At 29.0% G+C, this 21,309-nt stretch overlaps 3 protein-coding genes across 4 annotated transcripts in view; 2 read left to right on the top strand and 1 right to left on the bottom strand.

Moving 5' to 3' along the window:
- Positions 1 to 1,195: 1,195 nt before the first annotated feature.
- Positions 1,196 to 4,021, top strand: LOC130666829 (poly [ADP-ribose] polymerase-like). 2 transcript variants are annotated; one of them, XM_057468147.1, is made up of 2 exons: positions 1,196 to 1,485; positions 2,658 to 4,021. In XM_057468147.1, exon 2 carries the CDS (start codon positions 2,717 to 2,719, stop codon positions 3,638 to 3,640), a length of 924 nt encoding a protein of 307 aa, XP_057324130.1. In that variant the 5' UTR covers positions 1,196 to 1,485; positions 2,658 to 2,716; the 3' UTR covers positions 3,641 to 4,021. The 2 variants fall into 2 exon arrangements, with proteins under 2 accessions (XP_057324130.1, XP_057324123.1); XM_057468140.1 differs by lacking the exon at positions 1,196 to 1,485 and adding an exon at positions 2,065 to 2,296.
- Positions 4,022 to 5,175: 1,154 nt separating this feature from the next.
- LOC130663107 (uncharacterized) lies at positions 5,176 to 13,438 on the top strand. Its single transcript, XM_057462220.1, has 10 exons — positions 5,176 to 5,309; positions 5,371 to 5,484; positions 5,569 to 6,072; positions 7,605 to 8,844; positions 9,379 to 9,854; positions 9,936 to 10,040; positions 10,982 to 11,247; positions 12,138 to 12,386; positions 12,495 to 12,822; positions 13,236 to 13,438. Exons 1-10 carry the CDS (start codon positions 5,238 to 5,240, stop codon positions 13,317 to 13,319), a joined length of 3,438 nt encoding a protein of 1,145 aa, XP_057318203.1. The 5' UTR covers positions 5,176 to 5,237; the 3' UTR covers positions 13,320 to 13,438.
- A 9-nt stretch (positions 13,439 to 13,447) lies between these two features.
- Positions 13,448 to 21,309, bottom strand: part of LOC130663027 (uncharacterized) — a 154,099-nt gene continuing 146,237 nt past the window's right edge. The window contains exon 8 of the mRNA XM_057462096.1: positions 13,448 to 20,867. Within this exon, the coding sequence (XP_057318079.1) occupies positions 20,678 to 20,867 (190 nt within the window). The 3' untranslated portion in view covers positions 13,448 to 20,677. The remainder of the gene's footprint in view (positions 20,868 to 21,309) is intronic.

Here is a 21,309-nt window from a genome sequence, read left to right as displayed (position 1 = left end):
GATGTGGAATCTTAAAGACAAGGATTTAGGATCTGCGTAAAATAAAAAAATTTTTTGACAATTCGTTAAATCAGCAGCCCAGCTCCATTTTTGAGGTAACATTGTCGTATTCAAAACTTCTAGTAATTGATCGATGGTAAGTTTTGTTAGAGTATCGTCATTTTGAGAATCGAATGGCAACTAGACAAGAAAATAAAATTAATGAATGATAAAATGACATCGTAGACTTGATATTTGAATTCTAATTGATGATATTTACTTCTTTATTGAGATGTAAAGGACTAGGAGAAGTTTCGTCATGATTTACATTTCCACTGACAACACCTGGAGTACCAGTAACAGTTTCATCTTCAGATCTTACATTTATATTTTCAAGCGTTAAAATATTCTAGAAATAGTTCCATGCGTTAATTTTTTTCGTGATTTCAATTACATAAATGCAGTTGTCTATAAATATTTGAGAGAAAATAATAACTGTACTTACGTCGCCGGTGTTAGGCTGTAAATTACATTCCAGAGAAGTTTTAGTTTTATTTATTGTTGGTATCGCATTCGGTTTTAATGTATATTTTTTTCGAGTTGATATAAAATTATCATTGTTTGATAATGATACTGTGTCTTTTTTAATAATATCATCATCATTAAAATGTAACTCACAAACGAATTTATTAGCAATTAAATTTTGACACAACCCTGAACTCCATTTTTGCAATTTATCAGGATCCTTTGAAAAATATAACAATAAATGTTTATATGATATCATGGTCAATGATTATATCAACATAAAATTGTTGAATAATTTATTTTTCACTTTTAAAAACAAATTTATTTTAAACTATAAAATTTAAATTTTGAGGTTACCTGGGGGATTTTGAATAGAGAAGTCTGTCGAACGTTGCAATCGTTATTTTTTTTTCTTTCATTTTTTTTTCCACTCTTACAATTCAACACTGAACAACATTTCACCATTTTTGATTCAAAATATACTCACACAATTATATAAAAATTATTTAGAAAAAGTAGTAAGTTTGAACAACACTTTTTACTAGAATAAAAATAACAAATTATCATGTGTGATCATGCGCAATGGTATTCTAAAAGGGATCTTTGCAACACAATTGCCATCCAGTGGCTATTTATGAACTAAAATCTTTACGCATATTCAGGGACGCCAGAACAGTTGAAAACCCTATCCCGATCGTTCTCCTTATATCTAGCCTTCGTGTTAAATATCATAAATTCGCTGCACAGTTCAGCCAGATCATGTGATATTTTTACCCCCTCCTGCCATTACATTCCATGATATTTCACCACGGGAAGGGGTAACAATATCGCACGATCTGGCTGCGCTGATTATAATTCATTTTCCGTTTTTCACTTTGTCCTGTACTAGCTACTAAGTGCTGAACATATTGAAGATATCTCAATATTTTTTTTCATTGTGTCCAGAAATAATTAAATCCATTGCAAGAGATTCCTCACAAAGTAAGTAAATTTTGCAGTTCTTTTTCCTAATAAATAATTAATTAGTAGAATCTAACCTTTAAACTCTGGATGTTTCAATTTGTATAGTAAAAATGCCAGTGGCAGTGATTCAAATTTATTAAAAAATTTTGTAATTTTTTACCACTAACTCTCTTCGCTATAGCTATCAATTTATAAAAAATAATTAAAATGAATTAATATTATCATAGTTATAACACATGTACAAATTTACATCACTTGAGCGGCAGAAAAAAAAATTATTGACTTTCTGTGGAATTTAAATTAACAATTACTTGCATGATAACTAATTGTTGGCTGGATTTGAATAAAAAATCAACAATCTTTTTTTTTGTGCCGCTTGGCTAAAAATGGAATTATCCAGTCCAAGTCTGCCGCGACATATTTACGGTATTCCCCGAGACGCTTGCGAGTGAGTCGCCGTATTTGTACCCCCTTTCATTGGAAACTAGCCTAATGTCACGTCATTATTACGCAAGTATTGTCCCGACTTCGGATGTCGTTGGTTTTTACTCCCACTGTACGCATGCGCAGTTCATAAATGTTCGGTAGTAGGGTCAATTCTTGAGGTCTATTCTCTTACTCGTTACTGGGACCACAATACGCAATACGCATTAACATTGGAAGCCAAAAAGTTCCGACTGTTCTTCACTGCGTCTCTGAAACTTTACCTAAAAAATTCCTTTTGCATTAAATATATACACCGTAATTTAAACTCTTTCAATAAAAAATTTTTCTACAACACAGTTACTACTGAAAAATAAAAAATTCACTACCAAGGTCATTAACAAGAGTAAGTAGTAAAATTAAAATCTTTACCATCGATATTCAGAATTTATTATCCATTAAATTAACGGTGAAGATTTTAAATATTAGTGAGAGCCTTTTTTTTTTTTTTTTTTTAACAGTAGTTTTATATTTTAAAGAATTCCGAGAGAGTAAGACGCCGTCGAAAATTGTCGGTTTGTAGCGACGTGAGATTAGACTCATTGTCTAAGAGTTGCGGGAACAACAATGGCGACTTACTCTCTAGGTGGACTTGATTCTATTAGACAGGAAATTTTTATAGAACGACGTCGCGGCAGACTTATTTTTTTTTTTTTATTAATTCATAAAATTATTAACATTTTTTTTTTTTTTTTTTATTTTGCCAGATCATAGAACATCAAATTCAGAGAAGTGTTCCAACCAGTGGAGATTTCAAAAAAACAAAATGGTTCAATCAACTTTGTCTTTACCGGTCCAAAATCTTGTGAAACAAATATTCGACATAAATATTATGAGAGAAATATTTAAAGATTATGATTTCGGGCCTCAAGAAAAACATTACTATCAAACTAATTACATGACAAGTTACTCTACATCCGAAGACGAAGTTAACAAACTTAAGTATAAAATGACGCGAGAGATACTCGACCGTAACAATGATTTTAATTTGGTCAGCAGAAGAAATTATCAAACTCAAAATTTATTGGATGTTTGTTACTCAGAGTTGCATTCAAAAATTGACGTTCTCAGCAAAAATACCGAGATGTTTGGGTTGATTCAGACATATGTTGCAAACACTCAGTCCCCATTGCACAGCAATTATAAAATTGACATCAATAATGTTTATTGTGTACAAAGACACGGTGACGATGAGAGATTCGTCGGTGGTATTGGCAACAAGAAGTTACTGTGGCATGGGTCTCAGCTGAGTAACATCGCAACCATTTTGTCAAGAGGCTTCAAAATAAATCCACCGAACACAGAAAATTCTGGCAATATGTTTGGCAAAGGAATTTATTTTACCAACACTGTTTCCAAAGCGGCTCGATACTCCAGGGCTGATGATAAACAATCTCATGGTATTATTTTGCTGTGCACAGTCGCACTGGGCAATACGATGGAATGCTATGAGGCTTTAAATACTATACGCCAATTACCCCATGGCAAGCATTCAATACATGGTCGAGGAGACCGGGTTCCAGATAACAAGTTTACCAAAATTATTTCTCCAGATGTTGAAGTTCCTTGTGGACCAATTATTAAAATTCCTATTTCAACGGATCTAATCCATGACGAATTTATTGTCTACAATCCTGCGCAGATTAAAATTCGTTATCTTGTAGATGTTAAGTTCAAATATATTAATTGATAAAAAAAAAGACTAAAAAAATTCAGTAAAATATTTTGTGTAAAAATGAACACAAATTACGTACTAGAAATTTTCTATATAAATTTTTTCGATACTTCAATATAAACTATTAATTTAAAATTATAACCATTTACTTACGATTTAAATCGTAACACAGATTCTATTTAATTTAACCGGTAATTTCAAAACTAATTCATTATACATTTAAATAATGTAATTATTAGGGTTTCTAATGAGTAATTTTGTTGTGAAAATAATAATTTTTCAAAAGTTATATTATTTTTTTGAATTACCGGGTTTTTGAAATGAACATTAAGTTTCATTGTATTCTTTGAACAAAATTTGTATTCTTTTATTATTAAACGTTAATTACTTTCTGAACTGGATGTATTTTTTTATAATATTACCATAACTAATTAAGACAATCGATATTATTGATACACAAAAAAACAACTTTTAAAAATATTTTATTTTCTTGTAAAAAATTATGCTGTTCAAAATTTAAAATCTGATATTTTTTTGGCGCCAAAATTCGACTTTATTCAAAATAATTTTTTTAATTCAAAAAATCTGCGCTCAACTCGAAGTATCTTTTTATAAAAAATTATGCTGTTGCAAATTTTAAATCTAATATTTTTTTGGCGCCAAAATTCGACTTCATTCAAAATAATTTTTTTAATTCAAAAAATCTGAGCTCAACTCGAAGTATCTTCTTATAAAAAATTATGCTGTTGCAAATTTTAAATCTAATATTTTTTGGCGCCAAAATTCGACTTTATTCAAAATAATTTTTTTAATTCAAAAAATCTGAGCTCAACTCGAAGTATCTTCTTATAAAAAATTATGCTGTTGGAAATTTTAAATCTAATATTTTTTCAGCGCCAAAATTTTACGTCATTCCAAATCATTTTGTTAATCAAAAAAATCTAAGTTCAACTCGAAGTATCCCGATTTTTTTTTTTAATTATTGATGTAATTTATATTGATTCACTACTTAACAAAATTTCGTGATTACAAAAGTTATTTTTTTTTTCAGTGTATGTTATTTATACAATAGTCATACAACGTTTTGTATTACTCGCGCAGTAAACGGAAATTTTTTTTTTTTAATGCGATAAGTATGAATTGAACACTTCATATATTACTCTAACAAATTAACATAATTTTTGTATTGATATAAAATTACATCTTGGGAAATTTTAATTTCATTTATTTTTCAAATTTTTCTACTGTAATTGATTTCAAATTTGAATTAATTTCAAAGTCAAACAAACTGCGTTGTCACATAGACCAGCAAATTCAGTTGATTCGTTTAAAAAAAATACACGTATCAAAATTTTTGAGCTTTTCATCAAAATTTCCTCGTTGTCATTTAGCTTTTTTTACTAAAATAATATTCCTGCTATAAATTCTTAGCTTTTGCAAATATTTGAAACTTCGAATCAAAATTCGTTCCAAAGAACTCAACGAAAGTATAATAAATTACAGAACAAAAGAATTACAATTATAAAATTTGACATCTGTCACTTCGTTATATTTTAACCATATTTTTTTTTTTTGCAAATTTAAACCCAGTCTGTAAATTTAAACCAGTAAAATGACGCACAATACAGTAAGTCTTCAAGTCTCATTACCTCAAATGCTTGACTTAGCACTTGGAACTCCCGAGGTAATAAATTTTATTATTATTTAAAATATCACAGAAAATTTAAAAAAATTTTCTACCATAGGTAGGATCTGTTAATCTAAACATTCTTCATAATTTTCTCCATGTTCTACTTCATCAAATAAATCTGACTAATTCAAAAGTCGAATACCGAGGCGATGATGCAACTCGACTCAAAGTAAAAATATATAACTTATATATACATATATTAAAATAATAAAACTATTAAATTATTATTTTAATTTATTTATAAAATATTTAGACAATAATTTCGTCATTGAATACAGGACCAAGTGTTTATTTACACGAGTACAGTATCACTGATAACGAAGGTAATGTTACCCAACGTGACCATACTCCTGATACTTCAATTCCAGCTGCTGAAATTTATAAAACCGATTCTAAAAATTCAATTAGTAAAAGTAAACAAGACATTACTAATGAAGAAAAAAATTCCGAAGCTCCAGTCATAAAAAAAACTAAAGGGTTGAAACAAAAAATTGGGAAGGGAATTGAAGATAATTGTCAATCAGTTATTTTTGTTGAGCCGATAAAAGACGGGTTAGTTCCTAGTGCGCTGGGATTTAAAAAGTTGAATGACACGGTTGAAAAACTTGAGCAACAATTTAAATCGCTCGAAGACTTGGCAACTAATCCGGAAATAATTGAACGTATCAAAACAGGTCGAGCGGATCCTCTAAATGATATGTGGAGTATTATTAATATTAACAAAAGACTTGATGCAAGTGAACAGGGAATTAGTAAAGTACGTGGTAGTTACATAGATTTGAGTACACGGAAAAAAGAGCAGTAGTAAAATTAGTTTTTAGTGGGAAAATAGAACCACGTATCAAAAACTTCAACTTTTACTTGTGATAAACAGGGTGGCCACGAACCGGGAATATCGGGAGTTATCAGGGAATTTAATGCACCCGGGAAATATCATGGAAATGTCAGGAAATTTCGAAAAGTATCCGGGAATTAAATTGTAATAGTTCAAAATTTAAAAAATTTTAAATTATACACTAGTTATAAAAATTAAGGGATATTAAAAATTTTCAAATTCTAAAGTTATTTTGAGCAGGTTGTAACTCGAAAGAAAATGATAGTACGACAAAAACAAAAAAGGCAAATTGTTGCTTCAAGTGTCTAGTTTTCTAATCTGGTCTTTAAATTTTTTTATTATGTGCGGTTCCGGAGTAATCCTAAGAAAACTATCGAAACAGAAATTTACCAAATTTTTGCTCGTCTTAAAAACGGTCTTCGAGCTTCAATAAATTTTTTTCTATAATTATGATTGATTTTTGATTGCTCCGGAACCGTACATAATAAAAAAATTTAAAGACCCAGATCAGAAAACTAGACTCTTGAAGATACAGTTTGACTCTTTGTTTTTATTGTACGACCATTTTCCTTCGAGTTACAAACTTTTGAACATTACTAAAAAATTTGAATTTTTTTTAATATCCCTTAATTTTTGTAACCAGTGTATTTTGAATTTATTTAAATCATAAAATTTCTTATTAAATATTTTAACTTATACATTTTTAACATCGAATAATCAAAAGTAGGCAATATTAATTTATTTTATTGCCATTTTTTATGGTTTCTCGCATGATTTAATTATCAAATTTGATTATTAAAAATGAAAATAAAATAAAAACTTTGAATATCTAAATGATACGAATAAAATTTTTAAGTCAGGGAAAAATGTAAAAAACTTTACTGGAAAACCGGGAAATATCAGGGAATTTTGAAATCATTTCTTTGTGGCCACCCTGATAAGTCGTGTGCGCGTGTCGCTCAGTCAGGTCCTGCACAATAATCAGTGTGGTGCTGCATCACAATCGAACATTTTTTTCCAGCACTGTACTGAGTCGGGTGCAGAACAGTAACCAGTCGGGTTCCAATCTGCCCGTGTAATTACTGTTATAGATACCGAATTTAATGTATTTTTAGTTTCTAATGTATTTTTAGTTAGATGAAACGCTATTATGGACTGTAAAAAGTCTTATGTGAAAATGTAATGATTACTAGGTCTCAAAAATAATTTAATTTTTGCACTATTCTTTTTCCCGTGTACTTATTACGAGTATGCGATTCGAAAAATTTAAATTTTTGAATGATTCGAAACTTTTGCAACTCATAATTATTTGAATAATTCGCTAATTTTATTGTTATTAAATTATTCGAAGCTTGACAAATTAATCGTAAAGTTTCAAATAATTCGAAAAGTTTCGAATTTTATTCGCACACCCCTGGTATTTACACATTTATTGAACTTTTTTATAATCACAGCTAATGACGTTGTTACAAGATGTAATTAAAAGCGAAGATAAATCTGACGTGACTAAACGGAAACGGAGTAAAAAAAATAAAAGTTCTAGTGATAATAGATCTAAAAAAACTAATGAAATTGAAATGAAAAATTTAAATATGAGTGAACATTCATCAACTTCAAGCAAAACTAATGATAATCAGTCAATTAATTCTAAAACTGAAAATCAACCATCGCTCGCAAGAATACTTTCTGGTTCGTTAACTTCCGCTTACATGGTGGCAGCACATGAAGAAAAGAATAATCCAACAGTTCCGCGTGAAAATGATGATAATGATTCAATAAATTCTAAAACTGAGGATCAACCATCACTAGCAAGAATACTTTCCGGTTCATTAACTTCCGCTTACATGGTGGCAGCACATCAAGAAAAGAATAATCCACCAGTTCCGCGTGAAAATGATGACGATTCAATAAATTCTAAAGCTGAAGATCAACCATCGCTCGCAAGAATCCTTTCCGGTTCATTAACTTCCGCTTACATGGTCGCAGCATATCAAGAAAAGAATAATCCAACAGTTCCGCGTGAAAATGATGACGATTCAATAAATTCTAAAGCTGAAGATCAACCATCGCTAGCAAGAATCCTTTCCAGTTCATTAACTTCCGCTTACATGGTGGCAGCAGATCAAGAAAAGAAGAATCCAACAGTTCCAAGTAAAACTGATGATAATGATTCATTAAATTATGAAACTGAAAATCAACCATCGCTAGCAAGAATACTTTCCGGTTCATTAACTTCCGCTTACATGGTGGCAGCAGATCAAGAAAAGAAGAAACCAACAGTTCCGCGTGAAAATGATGACGATTCAATAAATTCTAAAGCTGAAAATCAGCCATCGCTAGCAAGAATACTTTCCGGTTCATTAACTTCCGCTTATATGGTGGCAGCAGATCAAGAAAAGAAGAATCCAACAGTTCCAAGTAAAACTAGTGATAATGACTCAATAAATTATGAAACTGAAGGTCAATTATCGCTAACAAGAATACTTTCCGGTTCATTAACTTCCGCTTATATGGTGGCAGCAGATCAAGAAAAGAAGAATCCAACAGTTCCAAGTAAAACTGGTGATAATGATTCTATAAATTATGAAACTGAAGGTCAACCATCGATAGCAAGAATACTTTCCAGTTCATTAACTTCCGCTTACATGGTGGCAGCAGATAAAGATATGAAGCAATCACAATTAAGTCAACATGGTACATAAAAACCTTTACCATCTAGTATACAGTCCCTAATAGCCAAGTTGATAGTAAGTTGACATCAATTTACTGCGGTAATCTCACGTAAAGACTATGATAGTCAAGTTAATGGTAACGTTCCATAAGTTGACTTCAGCCTGACGTGAAATGCGTGAGCAATAAATTGACGTCAAGTTGCGACAGTTGATTATCTACACATTTCTGGAAAGAAAGGGTGGAGTTGCTGACAAATTGTCGTCAAGTTGATCGATGATTACCAAAATTTTACATCCAAGTTAAATGACATGAAGTTGCTGTCAATTTGATAACGACTTGCTCTTAATTTTTTGCAGCAACTTGATGACAAATTTGTGTCAATTTGTCTTCAGATTGTGGCTGACTTGTAATTTATATTGTAGTTAAAAATTGAAAAGTTTGAAGTTAGCAGCAATTTGACATCAAATTGCAGGAAACCTACTCAGCCAACTTGGCTATTTAGGGCGAGAAAAAAAATTCATCAACTTTAATTGTTCGAATTGTTTGTCGTTGCAGGAAGTCTTGATCTTCATGAGCTAAAGCTCGATGTCAAAACCTTGAAAGACGACGTAGCTCAAACTAAACAGGATGTCAATAAAATTCGTCATCAAGTAAAGCAATTAAAAGCTGATAAAGGAAGTTTAACAGAAACTTCTCCATTGATAACCAGCAATACATCTCTCCCTGGTTCTAAAGAACTTGACACTACCGATAACAATTTTATCATTGGAAATAATAAACGACAAAGCAAATCAATGGGAGTCATTGGAGATTCAAAAAAAAATCAGAATGAAAGTGTAAAAAATCTGGAATCTCGTATCGCAGCATTAGAACGGAAAATAAAAGTAACAGATGATCCGAAAAATATTAATGACTCAAATTGTATTGAAGAAATTCAGCGGCTTGTTGCGAGTATTAACGACATTCAGAATGAAATCGATAAAATGAAACAATCGGATGCTATGAATGATAATGAGAAGCAAAAACACGATGTAAATACCAGCGAAATATTTTGTTTCATAAAAATATGGTAGTTAGTATTAATATATATGTATATATATCATAAATTTTAGATTTTAGTTGAACAAATAGAGCTCCTGAAAATCCTAAAAGCAGACAAAGAGGATCTGGAAGATGCATTAACAGACAAAGCGGATACTGACGTCGTTAACAGAAAAGTAGTTATCAAATTTCTGATTTTTTGGTAGTCATGAACTGTAAAAATGTAAGGAGTAAACACCGATTAAATCCGGAGTTAATACGGACCGGATAGCTGTGTACTTATTTATTCCCCTTAAGTAAAATTCGCTTTGAAGGAGTTTATTTTAATATTGAAACTCCGAGAGAAAGTGAATGCGGATTTAAATAAAATGCAGATCACTCCGAAATGACTCCGCTGGAAAAACAAACTCCCTTTTTACTCCATATGCGGACATTGTTTTAAAACTATGAGTGTGAATGTAGTAGACATCCCTGGCGGAAATTTATCGGAATTTTTTCTGAAAAACTCAGTTCGAAAGTTCGAAAGACTTTTTCAAAGTTCTAAAGACTTTCTCAGAGTTATTCAGAGAAAAGTCCGAAAAATTTCCACTAGGGATAACCCTGTGGAAAAGGTCTTATAAAATCTCATAAAAAAATTTTTTTAAATCTCGTAGATATTTTCGAAGCTCATAGATTCTCATAAAAAATATTCAATATGTTATCAGAATTTATGAGAGCTTTTCCACAGGGAAGACAGTTTATAAATTTGAAATAAATAAAGTAATTAATTGAAATAATGAAATTGAAAAAAATGCGCGGACGGATTTAGTATTTACAGAAATATGCATTTTTTCATTTCTTACTCTGCTTACATTTTATTTATTTATTATAAAATTTTAAAAATTGACAATTGTCTGCTACCTTCACACTCATTTTAAAACTCCGAATCTCCGAATGACGGAATGAATTCGGATTTAAATGAAATCCGTAATAACTCCGAATTCACTCCCGATTTTTCACAGTGTGCAGTTATGGAGCTTCCGTATTTTTAGCTTCAGCTTTTGCCAAGTATAATATTTTTAATTTTCGACAAATGACTAAAATAAGTGGACTATTCTCCTACATAATTTATATTTAGGTTTCTTATGATCGTTTTCAATCGACATGCAATGATATAACTCGCAATGTAGAAGATGCGATATCCAAATTAACGCAACAGGAAAAAACATGGAAACTTACACTAGATAATGTTCAACAAGAAATCAACAACAAACTTGATCGAGTTGAGTTATCGCCAATCGAAGAATTTATTACTAACCAGTTACAAGCAGTACATGATAAATTGGAGGAATTAGAAGAAGAGCGGCGTAAAAATGAAGCAGCTGGAACTAAAAAAATTCTTAAGTAATATTAGTTTATATAAATATGTCCATTAGGGTGCGTCATTTCAGAGAAACATTTATTTTTTTTAAGTGCATGTGGAAAAAATCATAGTTCAACACAAAAAAAAAATTTTTCGCGCAAGAAAAAAAATTCTATGTCGATTACAGACCTAGCTCACTAAAAAATTCGATTTCCCATTCAAATAACACGGGAAAACTTTTTTTTTAACTCGTTAACAAATCAATAGATCGCAAAGACTGATTTATGTTTTTGTAGGAAATTGAACGCTCTACAAAAAAGTTCTCTTATCATTTTTTGATAAATCCATTTGTTCAAAAGTTATTAGAGCTCGAAGTAAAGTTGGAGATCTTTTTACTTTTCCGGCGAAACTATCAGACTCATCACAAAATGTTACAGAATCTTTTTTTTTTGACAATTTTATTCTCTACAAATTATTATCAGTAAAGTTTTTTCAAATTCCGCATTGTTTTCTAGTAATTATCATTAAAATCAGGCTTTTAAAAAAGTAGTGTTCTGATCGATTTCAAGACCTCGACTTTACTTCGAGCTCTAATAACTTTTGAACAGATAGATTTATCAAAAAATGATAAGAGACCTTTTTTGTAGAGCGTTTAATTTCCTACAAAAATATGAATTAGTCTATGCGATCTATTGATTTGTTAACGAGTTAAAAAAAAAATTTCCTGTGATTTTTAAATGGGAAATCTAATTTTTCAATGTGCTAGGCCTGTAATCGACATAGAATTTTATTTCTTGCGCGAAAATTTTTTTTTGTGTTGAACTAATTTTTTTTTTTACATGCACTTAAAAAAAAATTTTGCTCCAAAATGACGCAGCCTATTATACATATATTTTATTGTAATAAAATTTTGATGTTCGTTCAATTCTAGTGACGTATCATGTATATCTTGCAATAAAAATGTTACTATGAGAATGGATCAAGGTCCCATATATAAAAACAATCTAATGTCATACAATGGAAACAATAATAGTAAACCTTACATAGCGTACAGTATGCATCGAATGAAGAAACAATTAAAACAATTTCCCGGTAAAAACATTAATCAGTTCACTGCTGCATTACAAGAGACGCGTAGGAAAAAAACACGAAGAAATAATTTAGTTGACAAATCGTCAAAGTAATTTACTGATGGCATTTAAATTTAAAACTAAATAATAATTTTTTTTAAGGGATCAATTTTTGTCTAATGAATTTATTTTTTTTTATAAAAATTTATTTAATTCAGAGATTATTTTTGTAATCGATACTGCGGCGGAAGCCACACAATTACGACCCCGCAACAGAGAATTATGAGAACGGAAAATTATCCGGTTGAATGGAGCCCAGAAATTTTAAATCCAGAAATATTAAATACACCCAGACCTAATGTATGTAAGCCAGAAAAAAATGTATGTTGCTCTGCATTCAATAACCAACCAGTCTTCACATCAATAAATCAACATCAGTCTTATGAAAAGTTTGAAACAGCACAGCAACCACAAAATCATAAAGAACAGAAGTACAGATCGAGTAAAATTTCGTTAGGACGTCAAGGTTCGAAAAAAAATCAATCGGTAATTTTTTAAATTAAAATTCTATAATTATTAAATACAGTACAGCCTCGTTATAAGTTACTGTAGGCGCTGTAGGTAAAAAATTTCTTGGAAATGGCTTTCCCCTACTCCTATTTTTTACTCGGCGATCGCTCGGTTTTTTGCATACATGTGCGTCGTATTTATTTTGTGTCCACAGTCCTTTTATAAGTTAGTCGACGTTTGTAATTTATCTACGTACGTACTTGATTAACTTATAAGAGGATTGCAGAAACAATCTCTTCACGGCAACTGAAAAACTTCGTTAGTGGAACTGGAGTAGGGGTACGATTTCGAGATGAGCGAAAACAAATAGAGGGGAAGCAACTTAAACGAGGTTGTACTGTACATAAAAAAAAAATCACAATAATAATAAAATTATTTTTACTCATTAGAAGCAAATTCTCACGGAGTCATTAAATTCTAAAAATATACTGCCGACTATTACTGATAATAAAGGAGCTTTGAAAGTAAACTAGGCCGACGAAAACGCTGTAAAAAAAAATAATGACACCTAGAATTTAAAAAATGAAAAATATAAAACGATAAATAATTGCAGCAATAAATATGTGTATCAGTTATTAAATTATAATTACAAGTAATGAAATTATTTTATAGATATTTATTAAATATTTTATTATTATTATTATTATTATTATTATTATTAATAACTAATTACGGGAATTTAAAAGAGTACATTGTTAAGTTCTAACAAATTATTGAAACATCTTTGGTCTGTTGCAACAACAAAAATATTCGTACTTCAACTCGTTAAGTATTGCACGGCCCATTTTTATAATCCGCTTACGTTATACATAAATAACTACATTAAGATTATGAACACTAGAGTCTGGTTGCACAGAATGTTTCCATATGTACTCTTACTTACAGAAAAAAATTAATTTACGTGAGAGAGTAGCCTTCGGTCTACAACCAGACTCTACTGTACTGAACATGATCTCATATTTTTTCTATATTATCAAATAAATGTCTTACTGAGGGTACGCTAATATAATAGTAGGCCCTACTGACCTAAAACTATATATATTTTTTTTAAAATAAATAAATAATTTAATAATAATAATTAATAATTATAAGTATATCGGAGTTGTTCTACGTCATATAAATTTTAAGGTACAGGGAGTATCTACACAGTAGTTTATCTTTATTATATAATACGATAGCGTAGGATGATTAATATGATTATTTTTCTAAGGTAATTAATATCTAGTACTAAATGTTTAACATGAATTATGAAATCTTATAATTAAATTAACACGTGAAACATATCTCGTACAACCCGTTATTTTTTAAATACAATCAGTATATATATACAATACATATATATATGTATGTATGTATATTATTTATTTGTAATGGAAATTTAAATGTCGATATGCATTACGATTTGTAATTAATAATACTGGTCGCTTAAATTAGTGTTGAATATAAAATAAAGTGATTAAATAATAGGAAATTCATTAGCAATAATTGTTATATAAATCTATGAACAAAGTGAGTGATATACTTCAAAAATAGAAAAATATGAGTAATATAAATTTTAACTTATCGATTTTCACACCTTTATACACTTTTTTTAGTTCCACTTAGCCACAGATTTGTGACTAGTACTTTTTTTTAATTATCTTGTCTTCTTCTCGTTATTTATGTTACAAATTTGACGGACAAGGACGTATTTTTTTTTTTTTTTTTTATTGGAAAGTAAAATAATTTTAATTAATTAAATTTAATGTAATTTAATTGTGCATTCACTCAACAATAATTGGTTTAATCTTTTTAATGAAATTATATATATATGTATATGTATATTAGGAGTGTGCGAATAATTCATACGTACAAATTATTCGTATGGAATCGAATCGAATAATTCGGAATGTTTTGAATTGCTCGTGAGCTTTTGAATAATTCGTAAATTTATGAATTATTCAAAACTTTAAAAATTAGTAGTGAATTTTCAAATCAGTCATAAATTTTCAAGTAACACGACTTTATCTCTCTGGAATAAATCTCTTCAGGATAAAATTTCTAAAATTATTTTTATCAGTCAATCCCTGATGACCATACTATCACTTCAAAAATTTTACGTGATTTTGATTAACTTCACAATAAGTTTACGTCAAGTTCTTGCAATTGACGATAATGTCAAATTTGGGTTGAGAATATCCCATGATTTCATACATGTATGAGTAACACATTCTATTTATTTATGATATACACATAAAATGTGAAAAAAAAACCTGAATACGATTCCAGTTGTAAGTGTAGAAATTATTATAATTACATAAATTATTATAAGATCTCGTTTATAGAGATCGTGTTCAACAGATTTTGTCCTGGAGATATTTTGTCGGAGAGATATTCTTGGTGGAACCAATTTTCAAATAATTAGAAACTTTCCGAATTATTCGTTACTTCACGAATTATTTGAAAATTTACGAATAATTTCAAAATCGTGTTTTTTAACGACTTAAAATTTTAATATATTCTTAAAAAATTCAAATTTTTGGCAGAAGTAAATGAGCTTAGACGCGAATCTACGAAATAATACTTTTAGTTACTTTAAAAACTAAGCCCTCCATTAATGAAAAATTCAATATTTCAAAGCTGATAATTTTATCTTTCGAATCGATTAAGGCCATCCTCAGACAGTGCCCTCTGTTTCTTAAAAATATTTAATGACTGTCAATTGTAATGACCGCATTAAAATTTTGATAATTAATTTAAAAAAGGCCAAAGCAGTTACAATATGCCAAGACACCGATTTTTAAAAAAAATTATTTACAGGATATCGATTAGGAGTAAAACGAAATTTGGAATATAAGTTTCAGTGAAATCTTCATGTAAGTTTTATAATTTGAATTTTCAAATTTTTTAGGCTTAAATTTGTTTAACAAATTTCGTTTAACTCCTAATTGACATCAACTGCAAGTAATTTTTTTTTAATTTTGTGCCTCGATGAAATTACTTCTACGTTGTTCTTTTTTCAATTAAAGCTTTAATTGTTTTAAAATTAATTAATAAAATTTTAATACTGTATGACACTTAATAAATGTCAGTGATTATTTTTGAAAAGTGGAGGGAACTGTCTGAGAATGCCCTTAATTTGAAAGTTACAAAGAATTCAAAAACTTTCAGATGATTATAAAATTGAAGGATAATTTGGAAAAATTCTAATAGTTATATTCAATTCGCTTCGAACACGATTCGCACATCCCTAATATATATGCATATATATATTATAGAATAATATAAAAATTATGATGGCAAATATTTATAAATAAATTTAATAATAATAATTGTTATTACAATTTTTGATAAAAGCTAAATATAAGTGTTATAAAGTAATTAATAGTGAAGTACATAATTAAATTTACATTAATGACAATTAAAGTGATTATATTTAATAATAAATACACAGTGTAATGGAGCATTAATAAATCACAGATTAAAACTAGGCTAATATTCTGTAATAAATTATTATCACATGAAAAAATATGTATCAGTTGCACCACATTCGTATAACACATTAATATTTAAATAATATTATGTCGGACGGATGATCCTCTATTTATGGATCATCATGATTATCAACAAAGTAATTTATCATGAAAATTTACAAAAACAATTAAAAATAACCATCATATATTTATAATGACATATAACTAAATTATGTGACTAGAATGTTATTCAAGCTGTCATTAATTAGGACTTATATTTTTGGAAGTTTTAGTTTGGCATGATTTTTTACATAACAATTTACTTTTTAATCTGCAAGCATTATTTTTTACGATAAATTTTCATGGAAAATTTAACTGCATAATCAATACGAATTTATTTTTTATTTTACTATTTTAAATAATGTAGTAAATATAATTATATAATTATTACTACCCATACAAAAACAAAAAAATTAAAGATACATCGATATCTTGTGAGATTACAATCTTATAGTTTTACTATTTTCAATAAAAAATATGAGTAATGAGCAAAAAATTTAAATGAATGGATTTTCTATAATCAATCTATCATTAAAACCTTGTAAAATTTTTTATACAATTACTGATGATTCGTACTCGATATAATATTGATCTTTAGGGCACGATTTCATTTTTAACAGAATTAAATTAATTATTTCCGTTAAAAATGAGTCATATATGGTCATATATGAAAATTATCCACATATAGGCATATATGCTTTGTATATCCATATATGCTCGATATATTTCTGTATATAATCCATAGATGCTACATATATGCGCCAATTATGCTGAGTATAGGATTTATGTATTCACATATGTGCTTCATATACTCATGTATATGATCCATATATGCTTCATATACTTCAATATATGATTCATAGGTTCTACATGTATGCTAAATTTATGCTGCATGGAAGCTTCATATATATTCCTATGTATGCATCATATATGCCCATATATGCTCTATATACTCATATATATCCATATATGATCCATATAGGCTTCATGTATTCCCATTTATGCATCATATATTCTCTTATATGCATATACGTATCCATATATGTATCATATATGCCCATATATGCTCCATATATTCTCATATATTTCCATAAATGATCTATATAGGTTTCATATATTCCCATTTATGCATCATATATTCTCTTATATGCATATACGTATCCATATATGTATCATATATGCCCATATATGCTCCATATATTCTCATATATTTCCATAAATGATCTATATAGGCTTCATGTATTCCCATTTATGCATCATATATTCTCTTATATGCATATACGTATCCATATATTATCATATATGCCCATATATGCTCCATATATTCTCATATATTTCCATAAATGATCTATATAGGTTTCATATATTCCCATCTATGCATCATATATTCTCTTATATGCATCATATGTATCCATATATGAAGTATATATGCTTCATATACTTCTATACATGATCCATAGGTTCTACATATGTTATATTTATGCTGCATATAGGCTTCAGATATATTCACATATATGCATCATATATTCCCATATATGAAACATATATGAAGTATTTATGAATCATATATGCTTCATAGATGGCCAATTTTCACTTATTCTCCATATACGGATCATATGTCTGTACATGATTTATCTTTCTTTTGCAACGAGTTTCTAAAAATTTTAAAAAAGTTTTAATAGTAGATTAATTTCCAGTTCATTTAAATTCTTTGCCTATTGACCATACGTTTTAAAAAATCTGCTATAAATTTCAGATTGTCTCTATTTTTTAATTTTTGTACGGGTGCTAATAAATTATCTCGATTGACATTCAAATCTGTTTAAAAATAATATGGATCAAATTGTCAGTAAATAATAACATTAATATAATTCGTGTATAGGTATACATATATATCTTATGTTCATGAATATAAATAAGTATAAACTTATTTTTATACGAGTTTCTCGTTACTCATTTTTTTTTTTTTTTTTTTTTATTACAAAGAGTTATCATGAAGTGGGTGTGGATGACATTTCAAACCATGAATATTATACATACTTGAGTTAATTTTTCTATTTCGTGCTTGCATAAATATTATGATATTTCATATAAATATTTATTTTTTCTCTTCCATTTGTTAACCACTCAATTTAATGGTTTGTTTTATTCAGCAGATAAATTTTTCGTTATTTTTTAAAGTCAAAATTTTAAAAAATCATTTTTTAATCTGATATCGAGTTTAGCGGAGGTAGTTTGCGCTATTTATTGGGGAAGACAGCTAGATTGTATTTGGACGTACGAGTGCCTTATTTTATTCACATAAAAATAACAATTATACCAAAAATTCAAAATTTCCCTGAATAATTTATATTTTATATACTGTTGCATTTAACAACTTTTTTTTTTTATATAAATAAGAATTAAAAAATTACATTTAATTCGAAATATAAGAGTGGAAATCTACGTTGAATTTGACTTTAAAAAAGCGATCAAACATTAACTCTCCTACCACCTTTTTTTTTAATTTTGATGATTTGAAATTGTGACAATTATGATTTTTTATAAGTTTATATTGCTTGCGCAATTTTATTTTATTTTTCTTTGTACTGTCATAAAATTTATCATGGTTCTCTGACAACGTAGTATCCCAATGGCTCAAATTATTGTCCTCTCACAGGCGATTCCCTTTCACTCAATAAACAAGTCATTATAATGCTCAGGATACTAAATCGAATATAAATTAAAACAAACTAGAGAAAATTAACGACCAAAAATTTCATTACTTGCCATCATATCAAATTTTTTTTTTTCTAAACTTCCCACTGTCAATTTTTAGTGTAAAAAAAAAAATAATTGTAATTAAGGTAAAAGCCCCTAACCCGCTCAGTACAATTAGTCGCTCACTTTAACTGTTTAATGCTTTTTTTATAATTTTTATTAAAAAAAAATTACAACTAAAAATATTATTATTGATAAATAATTATTTGTGAATCAACCAGTACTTGTGGTCGAGTGGATAACACTCTTGTCTTCGAACTCAAGAACTGGCCAGGCTCAGGTTCGAATCCCACAGGGAGCAAATGAATTATTTTTCACAAGTTGATATAATGCATTGACCTGTGGCATTTGTTCCATATCGCCGCCAGACTGCCACCTGTCTGCAATCATGCCCACTAAAAACACTTCGTGATTGCAAAAAATAGGGACTTTAAATTGCTTGCAACGTAACCTAAAGACTATGTAATGTAAAATATGTAAATAATAAAAACTGTAGAAAACGGAAGTTATACAGTTAAGATTGCAACAAAAAAAAAATTTAGCATTATTTGTGAATCTAAATATATTAAAATATAATGTGTCAAATTATTTTATAACAGATTATAAATTTAAATTAAATGACTGTTTTCAAAATCGTGCAAAGCCGGGCATTTTTTACTTTCACGTTCATTCGTTAGATTAAATTAAGGTTACGTCAAATTTTTTAAGAATTTTTATAACTATATTTTATTAAATATATTTTAAAAATTCATGAAATTTTATATTATGAAAGAATAAAGGAGTATAATTTATAAATTATTTGTCCAAATCAATAAACTTATTATAGTTTAATTGATATTGTCTTTGAGCGACTATAGGGCCATGTGTTGGTCGAGTAATGGTACATCACAACTTTTAGTGAGCGACTATGGGTACACTCTAGGACCTTATTTACAAAATTAATAATAATTAATTATCAGCATTATTCTTCAAACTTAAATTTTATTCTAATACTCGAAACTTCAAAAAATAACTATAAAATAAAATATGGTTTTTCATTTTATTTATTAATTTATATTGAGTGATTTAATCTCACTCCAATGAAAAGTGCGCGGGTATAGGGGCTTTTACCTTAATCTGCATTAAAAAAAAAACGATAATTTTAACGCGAGTCCACGGAAAATTTTTAATTAAATATCGCTAATTAAATTTTGAAAACAAGTAACTGTTGGAATATTAAAATAATTTAATTTAAGACTCATATTATTGCAGTTCAATATAAAATTTTTAGCCGGCTTTTTTACCAGCACGCTCTGATTGCAACTCCAATTGACTCCGATTGGAGCATGATTCTCATGAGCGCTCTGATTGGTCTGATTGAAATCCGATTTAAATAACGATTCTAATTTCGTAGACAGCGGAAAGTTTAAGGGCTGACTTTCTGACTCAATTTTGGATATTATTTAATGTCGAAAAGTATCGATAAAGAATCCCTTGCGAATTTATAACTCGGGGTCATTAAATCTGTCGCCTTGTCAGTGAAAAAATATAGCGCCTTACAGGGCGCTTCGATAGAAGCGCTACAAAAGTTGGGCTATAACTGGATGCAAAAGACACATGTGCTCAGCGCCGCGTATGGGAAGACGATTGACGCTAAAGTGGCGCACCATTTCAGGTATGCTGTCAAATGGTTTGCTAAATTGTCCCAAAATGTAACCATTTAATTCGTCATTCTTCTGTATTCGCATGTGCATAAACCCACGGGCACTTCTGTAAAAAGAAAATAAACAAAAAAGTTATGAAAATAAACACATAAATCATACATATGTTTATGCATAGAGAGAAATTTATAGTAACCATTCCTAGAATGCTTATCAAATATCAATCCATGGTAATAATTACTAGGAATTATAGGCCATATGCCCATAACTTCTCGAAAAAGTTCCCATAACTATGGGACTGATTCCTATAATTTTGGTAATCGTTCCCATAACGTTAGAGAAACTATTACCATAATTTCATAAGAGCTATTCCCATAGTGTATAGAAATGAAAACTATATAAAGGGAAATGGTTACCATAATTTGTATGGTCACCGTTCCTATAATCGATATTTCAAGAAAACCTGTGTCCATAGCTTATGAAAACCATTCCCATAATATATTGCAATTATTACCATAAAATTCTTTCCGTGTACACATGAACATACATAC

This window comes from Microplitis mediator, chromosome 1, assembly GCF_029852145.1.
Source record: "Microplitis mediator isolate UGA2020A chromosome 1, iyMicMedi2.1, whole genome shotgun sequence".
Lineage (NCBI taxonomy): Eukaryota > Metazoa > Arthropoda > Insecta > Hymenoptera > Braconidae > Microplitis > Microplitis mediator.
The sequence above is the reverse complement of the archived record's forward strand: the minus strand, read 5'-3'. Positions and strand labels throughout refer to the sequence as shown.